The sequence below is a fragment of the Papaver somniferum genome, chromosome 8 (genome assembly GCF_003573695.1).
Source record: "Papaver somniferum cultivar HN1 chromosome 8, ASM357369v1, whole genome shotgun sequence".
NCBI classification, from domain to species: Eukaryota; Viridiplantae; Streptophyta; class Magnoliopsida; order Ranunculales; family Papaveraceae; genus Papaver; species Papaver somniferum.
Genome location: NC_039365.1, coordinates 92870571 through 92893851, shown reverse-complemented (window position 1 = coordinate 92893851; position 23281 = coordinate 92870571). Strand labels below are relative to the sequence as shown.

The following is a 23281-nucleotide window of genomic DNA, read 5'->3' as shown; positions in this document are numbered from 1 at the left end:
GTTGAATATGAACCTAATTTAGAGGAACATGAATTGACTAACGACACCACCACTGTTAATGAGGACCAATATGCATGCTACCATGATGATGATTATGATGATTATGATGATGTGTTAGAAGAACATGAAAATATTGTGGAACCTGTTGGTTCAATAACATATGGCTTCTCGCCCTCGACCTTCATGAATGTTGTTTTTTCTAATACTCATTGTAATTCATATGATTTTGATATTGACATGGGATTCGTACAATTATTCTGTGAAGATGAACATGACATAGGAATAGTTGAATCTTCTGTAGACACTAATATGCATGAAAATATATTTGATGTGTCTGATTCTCTACCTAGGTCACATTGTGATATTTCTCCTGATTTGCCGATGCATGAGAATAAATCTGTTGATGATGTTGATAATTCTGATTGTGATCTTGCCAATTTGATTGATGATTGTGAGCATGATGTGACATGTGTAGATGAGTTAGGAGATTTTGATTTGATTAATAATGATATGCCTATTCTTCTACCTAAGTCACAATCTGATGGCCTTCCACCCAACCTAGATTTGGTTTGTACCCATATTGTCAAACCGATTTTTCTGAAAATTCCTAATCTAGGATTGGAACTGTGTGCTTCCCAAGTCCTCTTGGACTATTTTGCTTCAAAATATAACACTTTTAAAGAGCCACAGTTGGAAATTGCATGTTTGCCCATCCCGAAAACAGTCCATTATGAGTTAGACCTTTTGAATCCTGAACCCCTAAAATTGTTAGATTTTGTGCTTAAAAGTAAACCTGTTGAACAATTTAGGTTTAGAGGTAATTCATTCGGTTTTTCACTCTCATTCCCATTTAAGTCCAATTTTAGTGTTTTGAAACTTTCTATGTCTCTACACTTTTTCTTTTGGGTTGATCCTCAACTCTTTAGACTTTTGGTGTATGGTGAATTTTTTGTATATAATCCAGTAGCTAAAATTTCTTAAAAACCCTTTTGTTCCTTTTGTATATATTTTGCTAATCCAATATGATCTCGGCTGAAATATGTTGGATTTTTGCCTTGAATAACGGAGTTTCAATTCTGCTTTCGCCGAAATCGGGTATTCTCTCTCCTTTTACTCTACTCAGCATGTCCCTTTCCATATGTTGCATTTTAATTCTTTCCATATTTTGAAACATTGAGGACAATGTTTAGTTTAGGTTTGGGGGTATAGAGTAGATACCACGATAATATGCTATAATTGAAAACAAAACTCCTTCTTCTTTTGAAAAAATTGAAAAATTCCAAAAAAAAAAAAAAAAAAAAAAAAAAAAAATCAAAATTCAAAAAAAAATTAAAAAATGAAAAATCATAAAAATGGAGCTCATTTACCTTGAAATGTTGACTCTTGTGCAAATATGTATTATTATTAGGAGTCTTAGTCTAGATATTTAGGCACCCTGATTCTAGCACAATTCACATAGTGATAAGAAATTTGCACGCGCACGATCTACCAATACATGTATGGCCTCGATCTTCAAGGTGTTGGATAGGAAGTTACGATTGCCAATCACTTTAGAATACTGAACGAAACTGGACTAGCTTGTTCTTTGGTTGGTTGGGATAGAAGGTGGAGGTTACATTAAGAAAGACAACCATCGAATTTAACTGGGTGCATCAAAAAGGGCTACCTCTTGCAAAGTGTCATGTAATTTTTTGTTTCTTCTTGTTATGTATCAAAAGTGTTTCCTTGTTCAGAAAAAAAAAAAAAAAAAAAAAAAAAAATCAGAAAAATACCAAAAAAATCAAGTATTTATCAATTCCATCATCTCTTGTTCCAAAAATAAAAAGAGAATAGTCAATGTAAATAAGAGTCATGTAAATAGTCATCTTTTGTTGTTTCTTTTGTAATAAGCAAGGAGGGTGTATGCCATTGATGTACAACGCGAGTAATTGTGAAATACCTCCAACTCATTCACAATTCTCGTAAAGTCCGGACAGCTAGCTAGATTTCGACCTCAGTTCTTAGCCTGAGAAACTATCTCTTGGTGATTAGTAGTCATAACTTCAGATCTTTCTTTACACATGTGTAGATACACTTTACACTCTTATCACATGTCTTTTTTTTGTTATCAGTGCTAGGATTGTGCCTTCGATAGCTAGATTGACATCTCCATTTTGCTGTGAGCTTAACTGTTTTGCACATGTCACGTTTGATGGAATATGAGCTTATATTTTGTCCTTAGGTTTTGTAGGCACACCTCTGGTAAACCTTCACGAGACTTCAACTCGTCCACTAGGGACACTTAGTGGTTTAAAAGGCTTAGTGCATACGCTAAATGCATTCGAGAGACCAGCGACAGTGGTATAGTTAGGATTTCCTTAGTTTTGTTTTACTTGAGGACAAGTAAAATTCAGGTTTGGGGGTATTTGATGAGTGCCAAATATTGTATATATTTATCCCTTTTTGTTGGCATTTTAACTCATCTTTTATGCATTAATTCTACATTTTATCCCATATTCTGTATTTTCATTGTTTTCAAGAATAAATATTTTTCTTACTTAACTTTGCATTTTTAGGTAACAAATAAAATCTGGATGAAGTGCGGAGCAAAAAGAGCAGAAAAGTAGTGAAAAGCCGGGAGAAATTACGCAAGGAAGCTGCGAAGAATGGTGCGCACAACCTCATTTTCTACACACAAAAGCGCCTCCGTTCTCAGCCATCAGATCATTTCTCAGAAGCATCCGACGGTCGCTCCTTCATAGATCATCAAAATCTGATGTCCCTACCGAGCACCACAGCGCTGAAATTCCAAGCCTTCAGATTAGATGGTAGTTGAATCCAGCGGTCACCTCATCACTGTGCATCAAATCCTGATGATTCCGCCCAACACTACAGCACCTAACCTAATCTAGCACCGTTGACTTCGTTGTGTTCCGCATCCAACGGTCGCTACAAACTGCTTCTCTCTTAGACGTCCGATCTACCTACCATCGTCACATCCTACGGACCAGATCGCTGCTCATCAACTTCAGATAATCCCGCTTCACACCCTAGCACCAAACCCTATACTACCACCCAAACACTCCCTCCTTCCCAAAACTTCATCTCCTTCACCCGACAGTTGCAGAGCTCTGCAACTCCACCACCTCCCCCCTCTGTCGCTGTCGTTTCCTTCACCACCACCAGTTCCATCACTGCCACTACCATCTCTTCACCGACAACACCCTAGCCTAGTTATTTTCTTCATCTCACAACCTCTGAAACCCTAGGTTTTGGGGTGAGTAAAATAACTCGAAATTAGGGGACAATAGGAGCAGAGGAAGAGCAACAAGGACTAGAGGAGGCATGGGTCGAGCAAATTTTGGGAGTTTGTAAGTAAATTTTGTGTAATTTAAAAAAGCCCTAATTTTCTGATTTGGGGAAAATGGGTGTAAACCCTAATTTGATAATTTGGGTATAAAAGGGAAGTGATGTGAGATGTAAAAACTGTTCTTGGACTAGCCAAGTTTCCCCCTAATTGGGTTAGGTTTGATTTTAATTTCATTGTCAATTTTCATCATTTGCATATTTTTCTTCTTGTTCACTGTGTTGTGTTTGATGTTGTGTAATTGTTGATGTGTTGTTAGTTTAATGCTCCTGTTCATTTGTAATTGTTCCTGTTTAGTTCTAGGTGTTAGCATGTTCTAATTCACCACTAGGGTGAAGATGAAACCTTAATGCCACTGTGTAGGAGACTACAATTTTGGCCTCTCATCACTTTGCTCTCACATTGTATGTCAGGCATACATTGTAGTTAGGATACCCCTGTGATTGAAAGTGCAGCAGCCCATGTTAATTGATTATGGTCCAAACCTCAGACTAGTTATGCTCTAATCAGATAGCTAGTACCTTGGGAGGATAATTTGGTTGCAATTGGAATATCCGACTTAGTCTAGGTTAAGAGGTGGAATCAATGCCCTAGTTTGCCATCTACCTTCATTCTCATCCACAATTCCATCTTCTACTGTTTAACTTTGCTTTCTTGTTTTCTTTCATTTGTTTTACTTTCACTTCTCATTTGCTTTACCTGCACTGCTGCATTACTACTTGCATTTCTGTTTTGCACTTTCTTTACTACTTGTTTGACCTGCAACTCTGTTGCATTTCTGCTTTGCATTTACTGCAGCTGCTGCTGCAACTCTGTTGCTGCTGCACTGCTGTGCATTCTCTATTGCTGCAGTGCACTGCTGCATTACTACTTGCTTCCCCTCCTGCCACTTCTGTTGCATTTCTTCTACTGTTGCAATTGCTGCTGCAGCACTTGTGCTGCTGTGCTTTCCCTTGCTGCTGCCACTTCTTCTGTTGCTGCTGTAGCTTCCTCTGCTGCTGCTGCCTTTCTTGCACTGCTGCTGCCACTCCTTGCCTTGTGCTGCTGTTGCAGTACTGCCTTCTTTTCTTGGCCCTGTGCACTGCTTGTGCTGCACTGCTGCTTCCTCTCCTGCTGCCATTCTTTGTTGCAGCTGTTGTTTTCCCTTGTTGCAGCACTGTTGTTAGCCCAGCTGCTACTGCTTGCATCTGCTCTGCTGTGCACTCAAGCCCAAAGCTCACTTCCAAAAGCCCAGAGCACAATTTGAGCCCAACTGTAAGACCAAAACCAAAGCCCAGTTCATTAAGGCCCAAGTCAAATTCATTGTTAAGGCACAATCCAACAAACTGTGGGCTTAATCAAAAGCTTAAGTTTAAGGCCAAAGCCCATTTGCATTTCAAAGACAAACTGAGCCCAAGCTCAGTTCATTCTATTTTTAACAAACCCACTAAGCCCAATTCATTCAAAGGGCATTCAAACCCATTAGTACTCAAAGCCCAATTTAAGCCAAAAGGCTTCTAAGCCCAAAGCAAATCTAGGAACCCAATTAGCTAAAACACTTCCGAAACACACCCAATCTCTGTGGATCGACCCGTACTTGCACGAGCTACAACTGACGACCGTGCACTTGCGGTATTACTGTAGGCCCGCGTTTCATTACGCTCAATTTTATACACATCTGTGGGCCCACCAACTAACAACAATTGAATTTGCGGTGCAGATAGAGAAGTACAACTGAGAAGCGCCCGTGTAACTACGAAGGAGAAGCAATTCACTTTGCGGGTCACGAAGTTTCCGGATAGAAGACACGAGCTTGATAGTTTTTTGAATACGATCCAACACCAACTGACTGCAGAATTGGTCGTCTAAACTTACCGGACCCCCCAGAAGCTTGACACCTCCCACTGGTCTGCTAATATTAGCCAAAAAGATACCATCTTCATAGCTACGTAGGTCAATAGTTGGCCAAAAAAGTTATGCTTTAGATATATTGAGATGTAAGCCCCTGTTAGGTCCTTTAGTTTGTAAAATGAAGAGAGCTTTAGCAACCTGAATGGTATCACCAATGAGCGTACCATCATCCAAGTACCAGGCTTGAAGATCCAAGGTACATAAGTTGTTGATTTTCTTCGTTAGAGGGTAGAGAGTTAGAGCAAAAAACAGAGGCCCAAGAGGGTCCCCCTGCTGCACTCCTTAAGCCGATGAAAGAATGTTGTCCCTATAATATAACCTAGCTGGTTTTGCATTGCAGAACTCAATCCATCTAAATATGGAAGGACAATGTTGCCTGGCTTCAAAAATTAACGGTGATATATTTACGAGGTAAAAGCGTTACTAGAATCCACTAAGACCATAGAAAAATGGTTAAGATGGCCTTTGCATTCGATTAACCTGTTGACAGGGTACAAAATACTTTCATCCCATAAGGGATACCGACACCCATTTAAAAATTCCCGAGATAATCAACCATTTCTTTCGGTGGTGCTAATCACCTCCCTATTCTCCATCTCTCCACTCTGCTCCCTCCAATCTAAACCATACATCTAGAATTTGAATCACATTCAGGTGTGGTTCAAATATGAGGTTTAGATATGAGGTTTAGATTGGAAGGAGTAGAGTAGGTAGCTGAATAGCATTTCCGCATTTCTTTCCTATTATTAAAAAAGTAAAATCAGCCACCACCCTGTCATTTTGCAGCGGACCTAACAGTAAAACTTCAAGTGGATTGACATATCTCTTCCTCAGTCTCCCTCCAAAGTCCAAATACCCAAATGTAAGAGCGGGAAAACCAGCATTTACTTACTGTGCTGAACAAATAAAGTCTCTAGAAAAACCCTAGATTATTAAATTCTGATCTGCAATGGCTCCGAGGAAAAAATCAATTACATCATCTTCAATCAAGAAATCTAATCAAACTCCACAACAATCACAACCTTCGATCGAACGTCTCTTTAAGCGTCACACTCAAAACTCTCAAAAACCTAAAAATGTCCAAAATTCGCAGACTTCAACAACTCCGATTAATAATCCACCAAAAATCTCAACTCCTCCAGATCTCCCACCTATTTCTGATGCTATCTCACGTGTTAATGTTGTTGCGGATGAAGAAATTTGTGAGATCTCACCTGAAACTTCCAAATGTGTTAGCTTTAAGCGCTTCAAGTTCTCACCTGGAATGGTTAGTGATGTTCATCTTTTTTGACCTAATTTGGGAAAACCCATTGCTATTTTGCTCCAAATTCTCATTTCTTTCTTGTGGGTTTTTGGTTGGGATAGTTAATTAAACAAAGTCAGGATGATGGAGTCGAGGAAGTGACATGGAGGGTTTCTCCAGTTAATGACCGGCTTCAGGCAGTGAATAAGCATTTTCCAGATACAATTAGAGTCCTAGCAAATGCTTCGAAGCTGAATGCTTCACATTTTCGTCAATGTTCAAATAAAGATGTAAGTTATTTCTTTAAACAGTTAAAATCGTTGTACCAGTGTTGTTACATTGATATATTTGTGGGATGGGTTGTATAGAGTTGTAGTACCACTGGTGCAAAGCTTGAGACATGGTTATCTTCTCCAACACTAAAGCCCATAGAAAGGTCTTTGATGTTTTCAAATGAGCCACCTTTGAGAGAGGTTGATCAGAATCAGGATATGGAGGTTCATATCAGCCGTGGAAGCACAAAGGATAAAAAGAATGTTACGGCAGTCAGTCAGCAGAGCCCGTTCCACACTCCACCTTCTCTATCATATTCCTCAGACGTGGTAAATGCACTATTAGTTAAAATGTCTGATATCAAAAACAAATTAAATCAGGATATGAGACCTTATATGTTTGACTTTTTTTGGTACCTATCCTTTTATTTTCTTCGGTTTGGTTCCAATTCTTATTGATATTTTGGAGTGCAGCCTGTCAATGGTAGCATGTGCAAAGGAGCTTCTGATCAGCTGGGTTCGCGGCAGCATAGAAAGGTACCCGACTTATCACTATGCTGTGCATTTCCTTGTTGTACAGAGTTTAGGAGGGGCTTGTGATTTTTTATTTGGATATATACTCTTTAATTGTGATCTAAATAACCTGTTATTATACTGTGTAATGAATCAATGGCTAAACGTGTTTTATCGGCATTATTAATGATCACAGGGCGTCCCTTATGTTTTTGTAGGCATTGCTTGAACTTTTGGATCAAGTGGAAGACGTAATTGCCGTGGAAGATTCAGTGCCTCATAAGCTAGTGAAGCCTACTAAAAATCACGATTTAAAGGGTGGACAATTATCTATCAACTCTAATCCTCGACCCAATATACCTCAAATAGTTGATTCTCTATATTCTAATCTATTCTTTCTTGTACTAGAGGTTTGTTTCTCATTTTCTCTTGTTTCAGTGAGTAATACTCGCGAGATCTCATGATGATTGATTAGATTTTACCATTTTGTGTCTGCAGGTGTCTGAGAAGCATAAGACTGTAAATTCATCATCCTCGAGTCCTGTTAAGGTTTTTCTCTTACTATTGTAATGACCCATTTAATGGTCTCGGTTTTGGTGAAGTAGTGAAGATTTTCCCGCCATTTTGTAGGTTCTCCGCTTACTGAATGAGAAAAACGGGGAAGAGCGGACTTTGCATTTGCATGATGAATGGTAATTTTATTGGGTTCTTCTAGTGTTCCACACCTTTTGTTTTGCTTTCCATCTTTTAGTTTTTACTGAGTCTGTAATATGAATTTATGTTGCATGACTTATTACAGTTTAAATAATTGATGCTATCTCCTATGTGTAATATATGTACACATGATAGGCAAGAAGAAGCATGCCCTATGATCTGTATTTTCAGTTGTTGGCCTGGTAAAGGTTTATTTGAGGTTCTCTCTCTTCACGATTGAATCTCAGTGTAAAGTGAAATCTGTTTTCTCCGCTCTCTGTCCCTCGTGCCTTCGTGTTATTCTGTTAAATGTAAGCCTAGAGATTTTATTCATATCCACTGCACTCAATTCGTAGGTTTAATAGCGTGGTTGGGCCTGGAGATACAGTTCATGTGGTGGGAGAATTTGACAACCAAGGAAAATGTGTTGTAGACCACAGCAACAATCTGCTTATAGTTCACCCTGAGATACTGCTTTCTGGATCACAGGTAACCATTTCATATTCTCTGTGTTGCTTGTCTTCGTTAGACTCTGTGGAAATCCTATCCTAATCTAAAAGAATGCCGCAGCTAATTTACACGCATCAGTTATTAGATTCACTTATAAAATTTGAAATTTAAATGTATTTTGAGGAATTTGATGTTTTTCCCTATTAACCTCTCTGCCATAATGAATTTTGACGAAATGAAATATCTTTAGGTTTCTACTAGTTTCAACTGTGCAAGGCGAGCTGTGCTGGATGAGAGGCTAAAGAGAAATGAGTATTCAGTTGCACCATTAGTTGGTGTCTTGCTTCATGAGATTTTTCAGGTTTTCTGTCATCAGTATTGCTTATTCCTTTCTCAGCTCCCAGATTTACTTTTCGGTTTTCTCGTATAGACTTTATTGGTAAATTCTTAGTGCCATGTATAATCGTTCTTTTTGTAGGCTGGACTGGTTAAGGAGCACCCAACAAAAGAATTTTTGGAGGAATACGCAAGAGTAGTGCTCCACAAAAACTTAGAGAGCATGTATGCCTGTGGAGGTAGACATCCTTTACCATCACATTTCATTTTCTGTCTCGAGTACTGATATATCTTTTATAATCGTCTTTAGGTCGAACTACTTGACTGCTAGTACTGTTGTATGAGTTTGAAGGTCATCCATTCCTTTGCCGGGGTGCACTTGGTTACAATAAAAACTTCCCTGGGTTTTGAAGATCTAAGCTCTCCCGTTCTTTTGTGATTTCTGCAGTAAATGAGAATGAAATTCACAGAAAATTGATTGATGCAATCCCGAAATTGCTAACTTGGTTTAGGAGCTTTAAAAATTTGCAGGTATCATGTCAATTATGAGTTTGTTTGAAAATTCAGTGATCTTTACTATTTGCTGCTTTTCTTTCTGTTATCAGCGAAACATGCATATTAATAGTTTTTAGAAGCAAAAATCTGGTGAATAAAATGTCAAAAGAATTACTTGTCTTCAACACTAACATGTCAAGTGATAATGAATTACTTGGTTTCCTAAAATATTTTCAGGAACCTAAAGGTCCCACTGTTGATTTTGGATCGAAAAATGAGTACAAGAATGTAAATGTGGTTGAGGTACTGCTCTTTCTTGCTTTTATCTGGGTTGCTGGGCTTCAGATATTCTGAAGCATTTATGTAGAAACACACACCATCTGGCTACAGACCTGTGCGTCTCTATTTTCATCACAGAATAAGATCTGTGAGTTCAGTCCAAAGAAGCAATGTAATAAGCAAGCATTGCGCATGTGAATACTACTCACGCAAAGATACAGTTACACGTTGGTTCAGGAACCACTCTTGATTTATGTATACTAATTATGTTAATGCTGCTCGTAGCATATACTAATATATACAGGTGCTGGGATATATAATTATCAAATAGAGCACATTATGGTGTCATAGCCTTGCATATGAAGCATATGCGGTTGCTTTTAACTGAGTTCTTTGAACATACATGCAGGTTATGGATATTGAGGAGATGGTATGGGCACCAAAATATGGCCTGAAAGGAAAATTTGATGCATCTCTCAGAGTAAAAGTGCATACAGCTCAAAATGGATCCTCTGAGAAAATTATGCCGTTAGAATTTAAATCTGGAAAAGCAACCACTGGCCAGGCAAGTTTCTGGGTTTCTTTCTAGACAAGCCTGCTACAATATATCAAAAACGGTTAAAGCCTAAGTCTAATATGTTTCTCTTTTTCTTTTGGTGTTCTACTGTACAATCTCCTTTTTGCAGTCTTTTATGGAACATAGTGCTCAAGTGGTCTTGTACACCCTTCTTATGTCCGAGAGGTATGCTTGTTTGTTCTGACTTTCTTCTTCTCGATAACGCATAACACATTGATGCCCTTATGTCCGCAGTCCCTGGTATTTATTTCTATATTAAAAGCAGGTACCTGCAGCATATAGGTTCTGGTCTTCTTTACTATCTCCATACAGATCAAACACAGGTTCGGTTAACTGTGTTCTTAATTAACTTATACGATGAAATTATTAAAACGACTTTATTGACAATGGATACCTTGTTTGCCTCAAGGGAATTGTGCCTCAAAGATCTGACATAATTGGGCTAATCATTCGTCGCAATGAATTAGCAAATGATATCCTAAAGGCATCAACTGTACAACAGTTGCCTCCAATGTTACAGGTTCGCCCGTCCTGATTCAACCTTCTAATGTCAAGATGATGGTCCCTTGATTAACTTTTATCTTTTCTCATGCATGTACAATTGCAGAATCCAAATGTATGTAAAGGTTGTCGCCACCTAAATGCTTGCCTCACCTATCACAAGGTAAAAAATATTATATCTCCAAAAGTTGAATGTGACACTTATGCTCTATCATATGAGTGCAGTTGGTGGTAATCAGTATAAAAGATAGCGTCTTCTTACTCGATGTTTTACTATCTCAGTCGCATGGTGGTAACAAAGATAGCAGTGGACTGCCTGATCTTTTTGATGCACATGTCGAACATTTAACCAGGGCACACAGTGATTTCTTGCGACACTGGGATCGGTTGATTGATCTGGAAGCTAATGATAAACTGGTAATTTCTGGATAAGCTTATTTGCTATTTAAAACAATGAAGATACTATGGTAACTCCTGACAGTTGAGCCTTTTACATCATTACAGCTAGCAAAGAAAGAAATCTGGCATTCTCAGTCTTTAAGAAGTGGGCGCTCAACTAATGGCCTTTCTTCTCTAATTCTTGATGATTCAAATGAATTCTTACGTCACAAGTCTCCGAATGACAGCCAGTTTGTCTATCGCTTTGTGCAACGTGATTCGCAAGATCCAGAAATGACTGAGGAGACTGTTGGAAGTTGCCCTTCTTTGATGGGAAACTTGGAATGCACACTCAGAACCGGGGACTACATTGTATGTTTTATTTACTCATGCTTAACATATTTCACTCTTTACTTTTCTCGATTTTGAGGGTAATCTTTGATATACTCACCAAGGCAAAAGAATTCTACAAAATTTTGACCTGCAAATCATCTGATGAATTGAAATGCTTTCTCTTTTTTGTTCAGTGAAGTAATTTAGTGTGTGATCATTTGCTAACACATTTGTGTTAATATATAAAAAACTTGAGTAGTTGTGCATGTGCTGCTGATTATTGACCAGCTAAGTTGTATAAAACACAATAAAATGATTGGGACACAGCAAACATTAACGATCAGTCGTAAATAGATTCTCACAGTGCCAAAACGAATTCAAAAAGCAGAAATTTTTAGAGAAACCTTAAAACCAGTCTTTATAATCTCATGTACTATGTAAGGGGATGCAGGTTCATATTTGCTCACTAATATGCAGTCGTCACGGTGTCATATTGTTATCTCTGGATTAAACTGAAATCTGGAAGTCTATTTCTTTCAAAAGTCTTCTCTAATTGTCATACCGTCCACTACAGATACTTAGCACGGAATCTAGACGCGTGGCGTTGGCGAAAGGAGTTATCACCGACATTATTCGTTCTCATGTTTCGGTGAGAACTAGATCATTGTTTTGTCTTGAATATGTTTACTTGTTCTATGATACCTATTGCTTTGTTATGTTTGTGAGTCATCCTTTATAGTCTATAGTAGTATTCCTCTCTAAATGGATGCATGGGATGAAATGAGGACTTTTTGTGTATATTGACATAATTAACTAGCTTCTCTGAGATGTTGTAAATTTTATTGTTTATGTATGAAATCTAGATATCCTTTCCCAAATGTTTGAGGCTTCCCTGGAGCAAACCTTCTTCAGAGACCGAAGATCTCCTTCAGGAAGTTTGGCGGATTGACAAGGACGAATATACTGCATCATTCGCAATTATGAGGTGTTCAACTTAATTTTATCTCGTCAATTGTCAGTAATTTATCATCCCAGGAAAGATGTATCTAGCATAGATTTTTGGAGTCGATATCTTTCCATATTGAGTAAGAAAGAAAATCACAAACTAACAGACATTTCATGTTTGAAAGATTCAACCTCACGCAACTGTTTCTACAAAGTACAGAAAGTACTCACCTTCGGAAGATGATTGTTGATCTTGAGGTAATAGATGTTGCTTAATCTCAAGAAAACGGGATCCCTTGCTTAAATTCAAATCATGCACCCAAAAAGTGTGATAAATGATAATGCTGATTAATTTTTAATTGGTTCCTTGCAGGCACCGAGATTTGACAGTGGAGTTATACTTAGTCAAGATCCAGCAGTAGCTTATATACGGTCAGAGAAGAATTTGAATGACGATCAACGCAGAGCTATTCACAAGGTTATTATTCACAGAACATGCCTGCCCTTTCTGTCTTGTTTTCTCCCCGTTGGCAAATGCTCCCTCCCTCCACACACACACACACACACACACACACACACACACACACCTTTTTTTGTCCCTTCACAACAAACAAGACTATATATCCAAACCACACACACACACACCTTTTTTTGTCCCTTCACAACAAACAAGACTATATATCCAAACCAACCCTTTTGCTAATAGAACCAAATTTCATTTTCAGACACACACACACACCTTTTTTTGTCCCTTCACAACAAACAAGACTATATATCCAAACCTACCCTTTTGCTAATAGAACCAAATTTCATTTTCAGATACTCACAGTGAAGGATTATGCCCTTATTCTAGGAATGCCAGGGACAGGCAAAACATCCACCATGGTGCACGCCGTGAAGGCTTTGTTGATGAGAGGTGCATCTATTTTGCTTACATCCTACACAAATTCCGCTATTGATAATCTACTCATCAAACTGAAAGCTCAGGTTATCTCTATTCCAGATCTCAAATATGTCACGTATTGCTCATCTTGTGATGTTCTTCACTTTCCTTATATACCTACAGAGTGTTTTGTTCAAATCTTATTCGCCTTGCAAATCCAAATAGGCAAATATGCTGGACTATCCTTTGCATGCCATCATCCTTCCTTTTGTCCCTCGTAAAATCTCGCTAAAATTCATACTTATCGTTGTAGGGAATCGATTTTGTACGACTTGGAAGATCTGAAGCAGTGCACTCGGAAATTCGCGACCATTGTTTTTCAGGTTGAAATGATTCTTTCGTATTTGTATACTTCACTTTTAATCTTTCTTTTTCATCCATCTTAGTATGAGCTAACTGTTGTTCTTTTGTACAGCAACGAATACATGCAGCGTGGAGAGTATTAGGTTAAGAATGGAGCAAGTGAAAGTTGTTGCAGTAACTTGTATAGGGATAACCAATCCCTTGCTTGCCAAGAAACGGTTTGATCTGTGCATAATGGACGAAGCTGGACAAACTACCCTTCCTGTATGTATGATGCTTCTGAATCACATGCTTCTTCTTTTTACTTCCTAATACCGTCGAGGTATTTGGTTATTACTAATACAGATAGTTGATGCACCTATTTGAGAAGCGGTAACCTGTTTCGGACCAAATTCAATTTAGCCACACCCCTAGGTCTACATAGTAACCATTTTAAAATTCTTACCTAACTTTATTGTTTTGTGTAGTATTCATATTGGAACCATCAAATCATTGATATATAGCTTTAACAATGATATTTTCTATCATCTATACGATTATATCCAACAGTTGCCTCGAATTTTGATCTTCCGATTTAACGCTGGTGATTGTACTCTTTTGAAAACACCTCTCGTCACTGAGATCCAAGTTGATTTTTCTGGTGATTTTATTTATAGGTATCTTTGGGGCCGTTGATGTTTGCTTCAAAATTTGTTCTTGTTGGAGACCATTACCAGTTACCGCCACTCGTTGAGGTTTATTATCCAAGTCTTCTCTATCTGGGAACTTGAATCTTTCAGCTATCATGCTTTACTAAAGACTTCATACTAGATGTTCTTATTCTACTCTGTCTTATTCTTAGAGCACAGAGGCTCGAGAGACTGGTTTGGGAGTCAGCTTGTTTTGCAGGCTTTCAGAAGCACATCCACAAGCAATTTCAGCTTTACAAAGCCAGGTAGAATGAATTGATTATATTTTGAGGCTCAAAGTCTTAGTTATATAAATATATTTTACTCCTATAAGACTAATTAATAAATGTTCTTATATGCAGTACCGAATGTGTTCTGGTGTGATGGAACTATCAAATGCATTAATATATGGTAATAGATTGCGTTGTGGTTCCTCCCAAGTAGCAAATGCGAAACTTAGATTTTCGAGTTTGAAATCTAGTACATCATGGTTGAAAGAGGTAAGACTAAATAATTTCCTTCATTTCCACTCTTCTATGATCGACTATCAGTCTATCGCTCATGTTTAATTTTTTTTTTTTCATTTACACAGGTATTGGACACAAAAAAATCCGTAGTATTAATTAATACAGGCACGTGATCTCTCTCTTTCTTTGTTGTGTCGCTTAGATTTGATGGTCCTTCTAAATCAATTGTGAATTGCCTATCACTACTTAGATATGCTGCCTGCATTGGAGGTAAAAGACAACAAGACGGTCAATAACCCAACAGAGGCTTATATTGTAGCTGAGGTATGACCCTAATGAATTACATTCAGTTATTTCTAATAGGTTTGTTGTTTCTTTGACCAATTTGCTTAACATTTTAGTTGATCATAGCATTTGAGTTGTCGATTTGTAAATTCAGTCTCCTACCTGAATTCTTTGTCCCAGTGGAGCATTTTCATATGTTTAGAAATTATTATACAGATCACAGAAGAATTGGTGAACAGAGGTATTATTGGGGAAGATATTGGCATCATTACCCCTTATAACTCACAAGTGAGTCTCATCAGACGTGTTGTTGGAACATTGTCCGTGGAGATACATACCATTGATAAATACCAGGTAGTATTCTCACCCACATTTTCTAAATGGTGCTTTTTAGGAAATTTACCAGATACATTCACAAAATTTACCCAGTCATTTCTACTATCACCATTCCACCTATCTAGTGGTACAAGGAAAATGCAATATTCTGGGAAGGAGGGAGTATATGATTTCTTTATTTTATCTAACTTTCACTTGTGTTCACCTTTGCAGGGCAGGGATAAAGACTGCATAATTGTATCATTTGTAAGGTCTACAGAAAGTCCGAAGGGCTGCAGTTCTTCGCTTCTTGGAGATTGGCATAGGATTAATGTAGCTCTCACACGTGCCAAGGTATGCATAAGTACCATATAGAAGCATCGTCTAGCTTTCCTGATTGTTTTCCACCTATCTACACTGAATCTCAACCTTTCCTTGCATCACTTGCCATATAAAGCTACCATATAGAAGCATCGTCCAGCTTTCCTGATTGTTCTCCACCTATCTACACTGAATCCCAACCTTTGCTTGCATCACTTGCCAGATAAAGCAATTTGATATATAACAATACGCAGCAGATCTAAAAATGACAATTTTTTTTTAATTAGTGATATCAAAAGGTCAAGTGCGGTTTGGTTCTTGACTATTAGATACATCGATTACCCACTTGCCTGGTTTCAATATGCACAAACTGGGTATAATATGTTACTGGGTCATGTACTGGCTGAGATGGCTATTTAACGTATGGTATCTGAAACTTCAATTTTGATACTGGTTTTTGCAGAAGAAGCTAATCATGGTGGGATCCTGTAAAACACTCTCAAAGGTACCACTGCTTAGGCTTCTGATTGAGAAAGTGGACGAGCAATCAGGGATTATGAATGTCTCCAAGAAGGATATTCATCACTTTAGTGAGCTCAAAAGATGCTCCTCCAAGACCATTTAAAAGAGTGTACATTAATTGCAATTGTAATTCATCCATTTCTCTGTATATTCATAGTTTTGTTGTTTCATCTCCAAAGAAAGAAAAAGAAAATGTAATTATTGTGAGCTGCGAAAGAAGTCAGCCTTTTTGGTGCTAGCTCAAAAATTAACCACTTGCAATATTTAGTTTTTATTAAAATTTAGTCACGTTACAAGGGTGTGTTCGGGGGTTATTTTTGTATTGTTGGTTGTAACCATATATCTTTTGGCTGATCGACAATGATATTTTCTGAATTTGAGAAACTCTCATAAGCGTATTATCTTGGTTGGAAGACTAAAAAAGTGTTGAAATTTGAAACAAAAACAGAACATGGAGCTCAATTTGAAAAGGGTTGTATATCTATAATACTCCCTTTTTTAGTGAAACCTACTCTCCCTTTTTATAAGATAAATTTGATTAGCCAAAAATGATCTGAGTTGGAGACTCGTGCACTAGTACAGGGTCAAATGCACCAGTCATCAAATGGTACAAATGGGGCTTATTTTCTTGCAGGTAAAGCGTCCATACTCAATTGTCATCTCTTGCTTTAATGCCCTCCAGGGCCTCCACCGACTGTTTTCTCTTTCTTCGTTTAATATTTTTTTTTTGATTTTTTTAATGAGCGAAGGAAAAACAATTACAAAAAAAATACTACAAACAAAGAAAGAGCAGAGAGTAAAAATAGCAGCTAAAATGCATTAGGAGAAAAAATGCACTCGGATGGTGAAAAGATGTCCAAAGTTGCTAGACATTCTGCTTGATAACGTACAAAGATGAATTGGAATTTAGTTGCACAAATGAATTTGAATATATTCACATTTCTTCTGGCAACAAATCTTGACAACGAACCTTAAAGATGAGTTAAAATCCATTTTCAAAGGAGATAAATTTGGAATTTATATACATTTTTTTCTAACGACAAACCTTAAAACCACATGAGAATGAATTAAAAGTTATATGCATTATCTCCGACGACAAACCTTAGCGCTGCGCAGAAATACCTTTATAATTAGTAGTAATACCCATAGCGGTGGTCACATTTAAAATTTATCTGTACGACTTCCATTGCAAACCTTTATGCCATTGGCGGAGAAGTACATAGTAACTTTATTTTCTAATTAGCACCCCTAAGGCCAAGCATTATGGTGTGCCAGTATTCTTGGCTTTGGCTACACTATAGCGAGCAATGCTACATTATAGCATTTGTCATAGCCAAAACCAAGTACTATGGCATATGTAGCGAAAAGCCAAGCTTTGGCTAGTGAGTGATACAGATCAGGGGCGGAGCCAGGTTTTGAAAATTGGGTGGGCAAGCTATGAATTGTTGGACATTTAAGAGGTGCAAAATGGGTAAAATGATTAAATTGGGCTAAAATACGAAAAATTGGGCTTGGAAACCAGATGGGCTGGATGGGCAAGTACACACCCACCCTTCCATGTGGCTCCGCCCCTGATACAGATGTGCACACAACTAGCCAATGTTGGTACAGGTATTCAGCAAGACAAAATAACTAAGAGGTGAGATGAACTAATCACAGAACACGTGACTTGAGTCCAGAATTTTTAAGTTTAAGCCATGTTATTCATGTTCCAGAATTTCAAACAACTAACTTATAACTTACAGAACCAAAACAAATTAATTTTTTGTGAAGCAAAATACTTTTATTTCTATTTTTAAAATTAACTTTTGTTTCACAAAAAACAAAAAACGTTTGTACTTTTAGTATCCAAACATAGAACACCTGAATATTCTTGGACATATGATTCATTAATGACTGGTCGAACAATACGAACTTGACCGAGTAACTTTGCCGGATTGCCATTTTTCGAAACTTAGCAGATGCCTTCCTGTAGGGAAAAAAAATGTCTAAAACGAATTTAATACCGCCAGAATAAAAGAACAGGTGGCGGCGATTCCCGTCAAATTCTACTTATTTACGTCGTATAAGAAAACTTCCCTCCTCTTGAACGACAGCGAACTGTTTCTGAAATCTGATTTTACCTAAATCTCCGTGTTCTCTCCTCCCTCCCTTTTTCTTTTTTTCTCACTTCATCTTTTCTTTTCCTCTTTTTTACCATGGCAGGATAAACTATATAAAAAGCTCAACACTCCTTCAACTCAACCCTCCTCCTCTTCTTCCTTTTAAGCTCACATACTCAGTCTTTGTCTCTCAATTGATTGGCAAGATCGAGATCCTGATTCTTCACTAATCTTGGCTTCAAGAAATAGTGAAGACCTCTTCAATTCCAGTTCAAAGCAAAAAAGAAGAAGACTTGTTCAACTTACTGTACGGTCCACAATCAGGTGAGCTGCAATCTGAATAGATCGATATATGTAGCTTTATTATTTTTTGAAAGATTTATACTTTACACTTTCTTCTTGTAGATCTCCATAAAATTACAGTGTATTTTGTTCTTTTGTGTATTTTCTTAGGATCTCAGAAAATATTTTGTTTGTTGCTAGTTTACTGAGCCAAGTAAATGATCCACTTCAGATTTTTCAAGTAAACCGTGGTTGTACTGGAAACTCGAAGCTCTAATGTGTTGAGCCTAGTAACGAAATTATGGGTTTTTTTGGTTGATTCAAGAAAAAGTTGATCTGGAAGCTAGTTTTAGTTCAGATTCTGTAATTGATGGATCTGCTTAACTTTATTACTGATGCCAAATGGGCTAAGCTTTAAGCTTATTCTAAGTTGAGTTTCCAATATTGTAGAACTACTAAAGTACTACTTTAGCTTAAATTAGATTAAACACCTTTAGTTTTAGATGCGAATTAGAGGAAAAGAGTGTTTCATAACCCTCAACTTTTATGTGACCAAATATGCGATATTTTATAAGTTTTGAAATATAGATAATCCACCCATTACGTCAATCTATATGTGAACACGTGATCTATGTCTAATTGGATCTTCAACACTAGAGAACTCTAGTGATGTGAGTTGGGGTTTGGTTCCTTGGCCCGACTCCAATCTCTTCCATATCTAAATTATCTTGTACATAAAGAATGGAATTTTGTCATGGTCACCTGCTTTTGCATTTATTGCCTCTCATTTGTTATTTATTTGTGTGTATGGTTTGGTACATGTATGTGTATGTGTATGTGTATATGTCTAACTGTGAAAATAGTTTCCTTCTCATTTTGATCCATTTTTTTACAGCTCACAGCCGTGAAGTAACCAAAGGATATTATGGGGTCTAAATCGAACCCGCCTGGGAATAGAACTCGGAGCTCATTATCGATTTTTATTGTGATTGGTCTCTGTTGTTTCTTCTACATACTCGGGGCTTGGCAGAGGAGTGGTTTTGGAAAGGGGGATAGCATAGCGCTGGACATCACCAAGCAAACAGATTGCGGTATCTTATCAAACTTGAATTTTGAAACCCATCACAATGACGTAGATACTGAGCCAATTAAACCTTCAGAACCAAAAATTAAAGTCTATAAACCATGTGGTGTTGAGTTCAAGGATTATACACCTTGCCAGGAACAAGAACGTGCTATGAAGTTCCCAAGAGAAGATATGATATACAGAGAAAGACATTGCCCCCGAGATGACGAAAAATTGAAATGTCTTATTCCAGCACCTAAAGGGTACACAACCCCGTTTGCTTGGCCAAAGAGTCGTGACTATGCTCACTATGCGAATGTTCCGTACAAGCATCTTGCAGTTGAGAAGGCTGTCCAGCACTGGGTCGAGTATAAGGGCGATGTGTTCAAATTTCCAGGTGGAGGTACAATGTTTCCTCAAGGAGCCGATGCATATATTGACGAACTTGCATCAGTTATTCCAATTGCAGATGGCACAGTCAGAACTGCTCTGGACACTGGTTGTGGAGTATGTCAATCACTCTTATTTCATACTTTTTTTCTTTGTTTTTACTTGAATGGAGATCAAGTAGATTTTGTTTTACGTGACAGCTTAAAGCATAGAAATTTTGTAGGACTCTCACTCCAAACGTCTCAATGTTTTTTCTAAACTAACTACATCAAACGTGACACAGGTTGCGAGTTGGGGTGCTTACATTTTGAAGAGAAATGTGTTGGCAATGTCATTTGCACCAAGAGATAATCATGAAGCACAGGTACAATTTGCATTGGAACGAGGAGTGCCTGCTGTTATTGGTGTGCTTGGATCTAAAAATCTTCCATACCCATCAAGAGCTTTCGACATGGCTCAGTGCTCTCGATGTTTAATTCCATGGACATTGAATGGTAAGAATAAGATTCGGTTCACTTGAAGATGGAACTGTAGCAACTTCTGATTTTTCATAATTTTTGGTTGATACTGGATGGTATGAGTAGGAGCGGTTAATATTTGCTTGCTAGATCTATAGATGCAGGTAGAAATTAAGATCTTAGGAAGTATATCTCTTCTCTTGTCTTATACGAAGAAAATATTCGGAGTAGAACGGATGAAAAGAATTACTAGAGTATATGTGTTTTTATTGGTATTCTAGTCAGAGTAAAACCTTAGAAGTAATGACGGGATTAAGTTATTTGTTCAATTTTTTTTTACAGATGGAAAATATCTAATGGAAGTCGATCGTGTTCTCAGACCTGGTGGGTTCTGGATCCTGTCCGGTCCTCCCATAAATTGGAGAACTTACTACCAAACCTGGAAGAGGTCAAAGGAAGAACTTGCAGAAGAACAAAGAAACCTTGAAGAGTTGGCTGAAAGTCTATGCTGGGAGAAGAAGTATGAAAAAGGTGATATTGCCATCTGGAGGAAGAAAACGAACTCTGCTGCTTGTAGCAAGAGGTCTGCTGATTTCTGTGATGCTACTGATTTTGATGACGTCTGGTGAGTTGTTTTACATTTAAGTTTGGAAGATTTTGATTGACTTTGTATCGCATATTCATCGAATTGGTAGGTTTAGTGTAAGTATCATGCACAAAGTTAGGGCAACTCGTTCACGGGTGTACATCTTACTGCCCATTGTTTGATGTTTAATTATTCAAAATAAAGTATTGTGTACCGTCTCGATTTGTCCTTGATGTTTGCGTTCTTATACTTGACTGCAACTTATATTATAGGTACAAGAGTATGAAGACTTGCGTAACTCCATACCCGGAGGTTTCAAGTCCAAATGAAGTAGCTGGGGGAAAATTGAAGAAGTTTCCTGCTAGGCTTTTGGCAGTTCCTCCCAGAATATCTCAAGGATCTGTTCCAGGGGTCACAGAGGAATCTTATCAAGAGGACAACAGACTTTGGAAAAAGCATGTTAATACCTACAAAAGGATTAATAAGTTAATTGGCTCCGAAAGATACCGAAACATTATGGATATGAATGCTGGCCTCGGAGGTTTTGCAGCAGCACTTGAATCACCAAAGTCATGGGTGATGAATGTTGTGCCCACCATTGCTGAGGAGAACACTCTAGGCGTTGTTTATGAGAGAGGTTTAATCGGGATATATCATGACTGGTACGTCCTTTGCGAGTCTTATATAGCAGGCATAAATTTCCTAGCACTTTATTCATTATGCCTTTCGTGAGAAATACTCTAGATTACAATACGAGAATCAGTTCTGCATATGTTATTTGAGGCCTTTATTCATAGCTAACATGTCGATCCTCCATGATTGCCAACATATGCATGTTCAAGGAATCAATCAAAAGAGCATGTTTTTCTTTCGTAAAATTATAGGTCATAAGAAACTAGTTTTTTTCCCCTTTTTCTCTCGAAGGTTATGGTTATTTTGATTAATGGGATTCTCCGTTTATTGGCATCTTGGAAGTAATATGTTTAATACTGTTTCAGGTGCGAAGCTTTCTCAACTTACCCACGAACATACGACCTTATTCATGCTAATGGTGTGTTCAGCTTGTACCTGAATAGGTAAGCTTCTACTCTGTGTATAACATCTGGTGCTCGCAATTGGGGGAATGCATATATAATCTTGTGATACTAAGAGCCCCATGTTATCATGCCTTGATGCAGATACATGGTAGCCTACAGAAATTTAGCATTGTGACTGTAATATACTGTGGGATTCTTTTATGTGTCCTGACCATATAAGCTGGCTGTATGAACAGGTGCAAAGCCGAAGACATTCTCTTAGAGATGGACCGAATTTTGCGTCCTGAAGGGGTAGTAATTATCCGGGATGAAGTCGAAGTTCTAAACAAGGTGAGGAGAATAGTCAGGGGCATGAGATGGAACACTAAAATGGTAGATCATGAGGATGGACCACTTGTCCCCGAAAAGATTCTTGTTGCCGTGAAACAGTATTGGGTTGCTAGCAGTAACAGCACATCCAGTGACGAATAGATCACCTAAAGCTATTTGTGACCTAAATGGATTGATGCAGACTTCATTTGTCAAGAAATGGGAATCAACTTGCTTCAAGGACCAGGTAATTGTGCTCCTTAGCCATTTGTTGTAAGTTAGTATTTATTTTTGATATTCTTATTGTAGCTTTAGTCATATCAGGATTCTGTACGAATTTTGTAATCCAAATTCTAATATTAATATATAAGCACAGCGTATAAAGATGTGCAAGTGAATCTGCATAGGATGTTTTGCACACTAAAGATGTGCAAGTAAATTCTAATATTAATATTTTATGTAATACGGGATGCCTGATGGGGGAAAATTAGAAGTCTGTACTGAAACAAGAGTCCTGTTGATTTGTTGACTTGCGGTCTGTTGATAATACTAATGAGAATTAAACAACAAAACTGAATCATTTTATTGATAAAACTAATGAGAATTAAACAACAAAAACTGAATTGGTAGCACTACAGGAGTCAGCAGACTTCTTGCTACAAGCAGCAGATTTCGTTTCTTATTTTGCATATAGAAACAGTGAGTAGTTATTTTAATTTGGGTTGCTGATCGTGATATAATATGTGGTAAACCAATTTCGTGATATGATTGTTGGATTTTAAAAAATGAAAAGGTTTAGGTTCTCGTGGGTTTTCTCCCATGGAGGCAGCTGATACATCTTGATATTTTGATACTTCGTCTACTGTATTGTGTTGCCTTCTTTGTCTACTGTATAGTTGAATATTAGACATCATCCTCGAAGACTGAAGATCGACAAAGACATTTGGAGAACTTCTGTGTTATGTATATGTGAAGA

General features: G+C 37.7%; 2 protein-coding genes across 4 annotated transcripts; both read left to right on the top strand.

Annotated features, from left to right (window-relative positions):
• The first annotated feature begins 5979 nt into the window (after positions 1-5979).
• LOC113302080 (DNA replication ATP-dependent helicase/nuclease DNA2-like) lies at positions 5980-16458 on the top strand. 3 transcript variants are annotated; one of them, XM_026550927.1, is made up of 34 exons: positions 5980-6503; positions 6602-6769; positions 6848-7081; positions 7226-7288; positions 7483-7674; positions 7763-7813; positions 7895-7956; positions 8314-8446; positions 8658-8768; positions 8886-8982; positions 9192-9274; positions 9476-9541; positions 9927-10082; positions 10204-10259; positions 10360-10417; positions 10504-10614; positions 10702-10710; positions 10821-11012; positions 11100-11345; positions 11881-11955; positions 12170-12291; positions 12437-12509; positions 12625-12729; positions 13071-13238; positions 13448-13517; positions 13610-13761; positions 14154-14231; positions 14339-14431; positions 14528-14665; positions 14758-14797; positions 14883-14956; positions 15134-15271; positions 15467-15586; positions 16017-16458. In XM_026550927.1, the coding sequence occupies exons 1-34, from the start codon at positions 6186-6188 to the stop codon at positions 16176-16178; spliced, it is 4014 nt and encodes a 1337-aa protein (XP_026406712.1). In that variant the 5' UTR covers positions 5980-6185; the 3' UTR covers positions 16179-16458. The 3 variants fall into 3 exon arrangements, 2 of the variants coding, with proteins under 2 accessions (XP_026406712.1, XP_026406713.1); XM_026550928.1 differs by having other exon boundaries at positions 10702-10758; positions 10878-11012; XR_003336645.1 differs by lacking the exons at positions 14758-14797; positions 14883-14956; positions 15134-15271; positions 15467-15586; positions 16017-16458 and having other exon boundaries at positions 13610-13765; positions 14528-14551.
• Positions 16459-18168: 1710 nt separating this feature from the next.
• On the top strand, positions 18169-22805 carry LOC113302079 (probable methyltransferase PMT14). The gene is made up of 7 exons (XM_026550926.1): positions 18169-18501; positions 19355-20032; positions 20199-20409; positions 20716-20998; positions 21232-21621; positions 21958-22035; positions 22233-22805. The coding sequence occupies exons 2-7, from the start codon at positions 19385-19387 to the stop codon at positions 22465-22467; spliced, it is 1845 nt and encodes a 614-aa protein (XP_026406711.1). The 5' UTR covers positions 18169-18501; positions 19355-19384; the 3' UTR covers positions 22468-22805.
• Positions 22806-23281: the final 476 nt, after the last annotated feature.

Excerpts from the sequence above, each read along its gene's own strand:
- LOC113302080 (XM_026550927.1), top strand. The coding sequence starts at position 6,186 with ATGGCTCCGAGGAAAAAATCAATTACATCATCTTCAATCAAGAAATCT. Across the intron at positions 9,542-9,926 it reads AGAATGTAAATGTGGTTGAG|GTTATGGATATTGAGGAGAT; the intron begins GTACTGCTCTTT and ends ACATACATGCAG. Across the intron at positions 10,418-10,503 it reads TCCATACAGATCAAACACAG|GGAATTGTGCCTCAAAGATC; the intron begins GTTCGGTTAACT and ends GTTTGCCTCAAG.
- LOC113302079 (XM_026550926.1), top strand. The coding sequence starts at position 19,385 with ATGGGGTCTAAATCGAACCCGCCTGGGAATAGAACTCGGAGCTCATTA. Across the intron at positions 20,410-20,715 it reads AATTCCATGGACATTGAATG|ATGGAAAATATCTAATGGAA; the intron begins GTAAGAATAAGA and ends TTTTTTTTACAG. Across the intron at positions 22,036-22,232 it reads TTCAGCTTGTACCTGAATAG|GTGCAAAGCCGAAGACATTC; the intron begins GTAAGCTTCTAC and ends CTGTATGAACAG.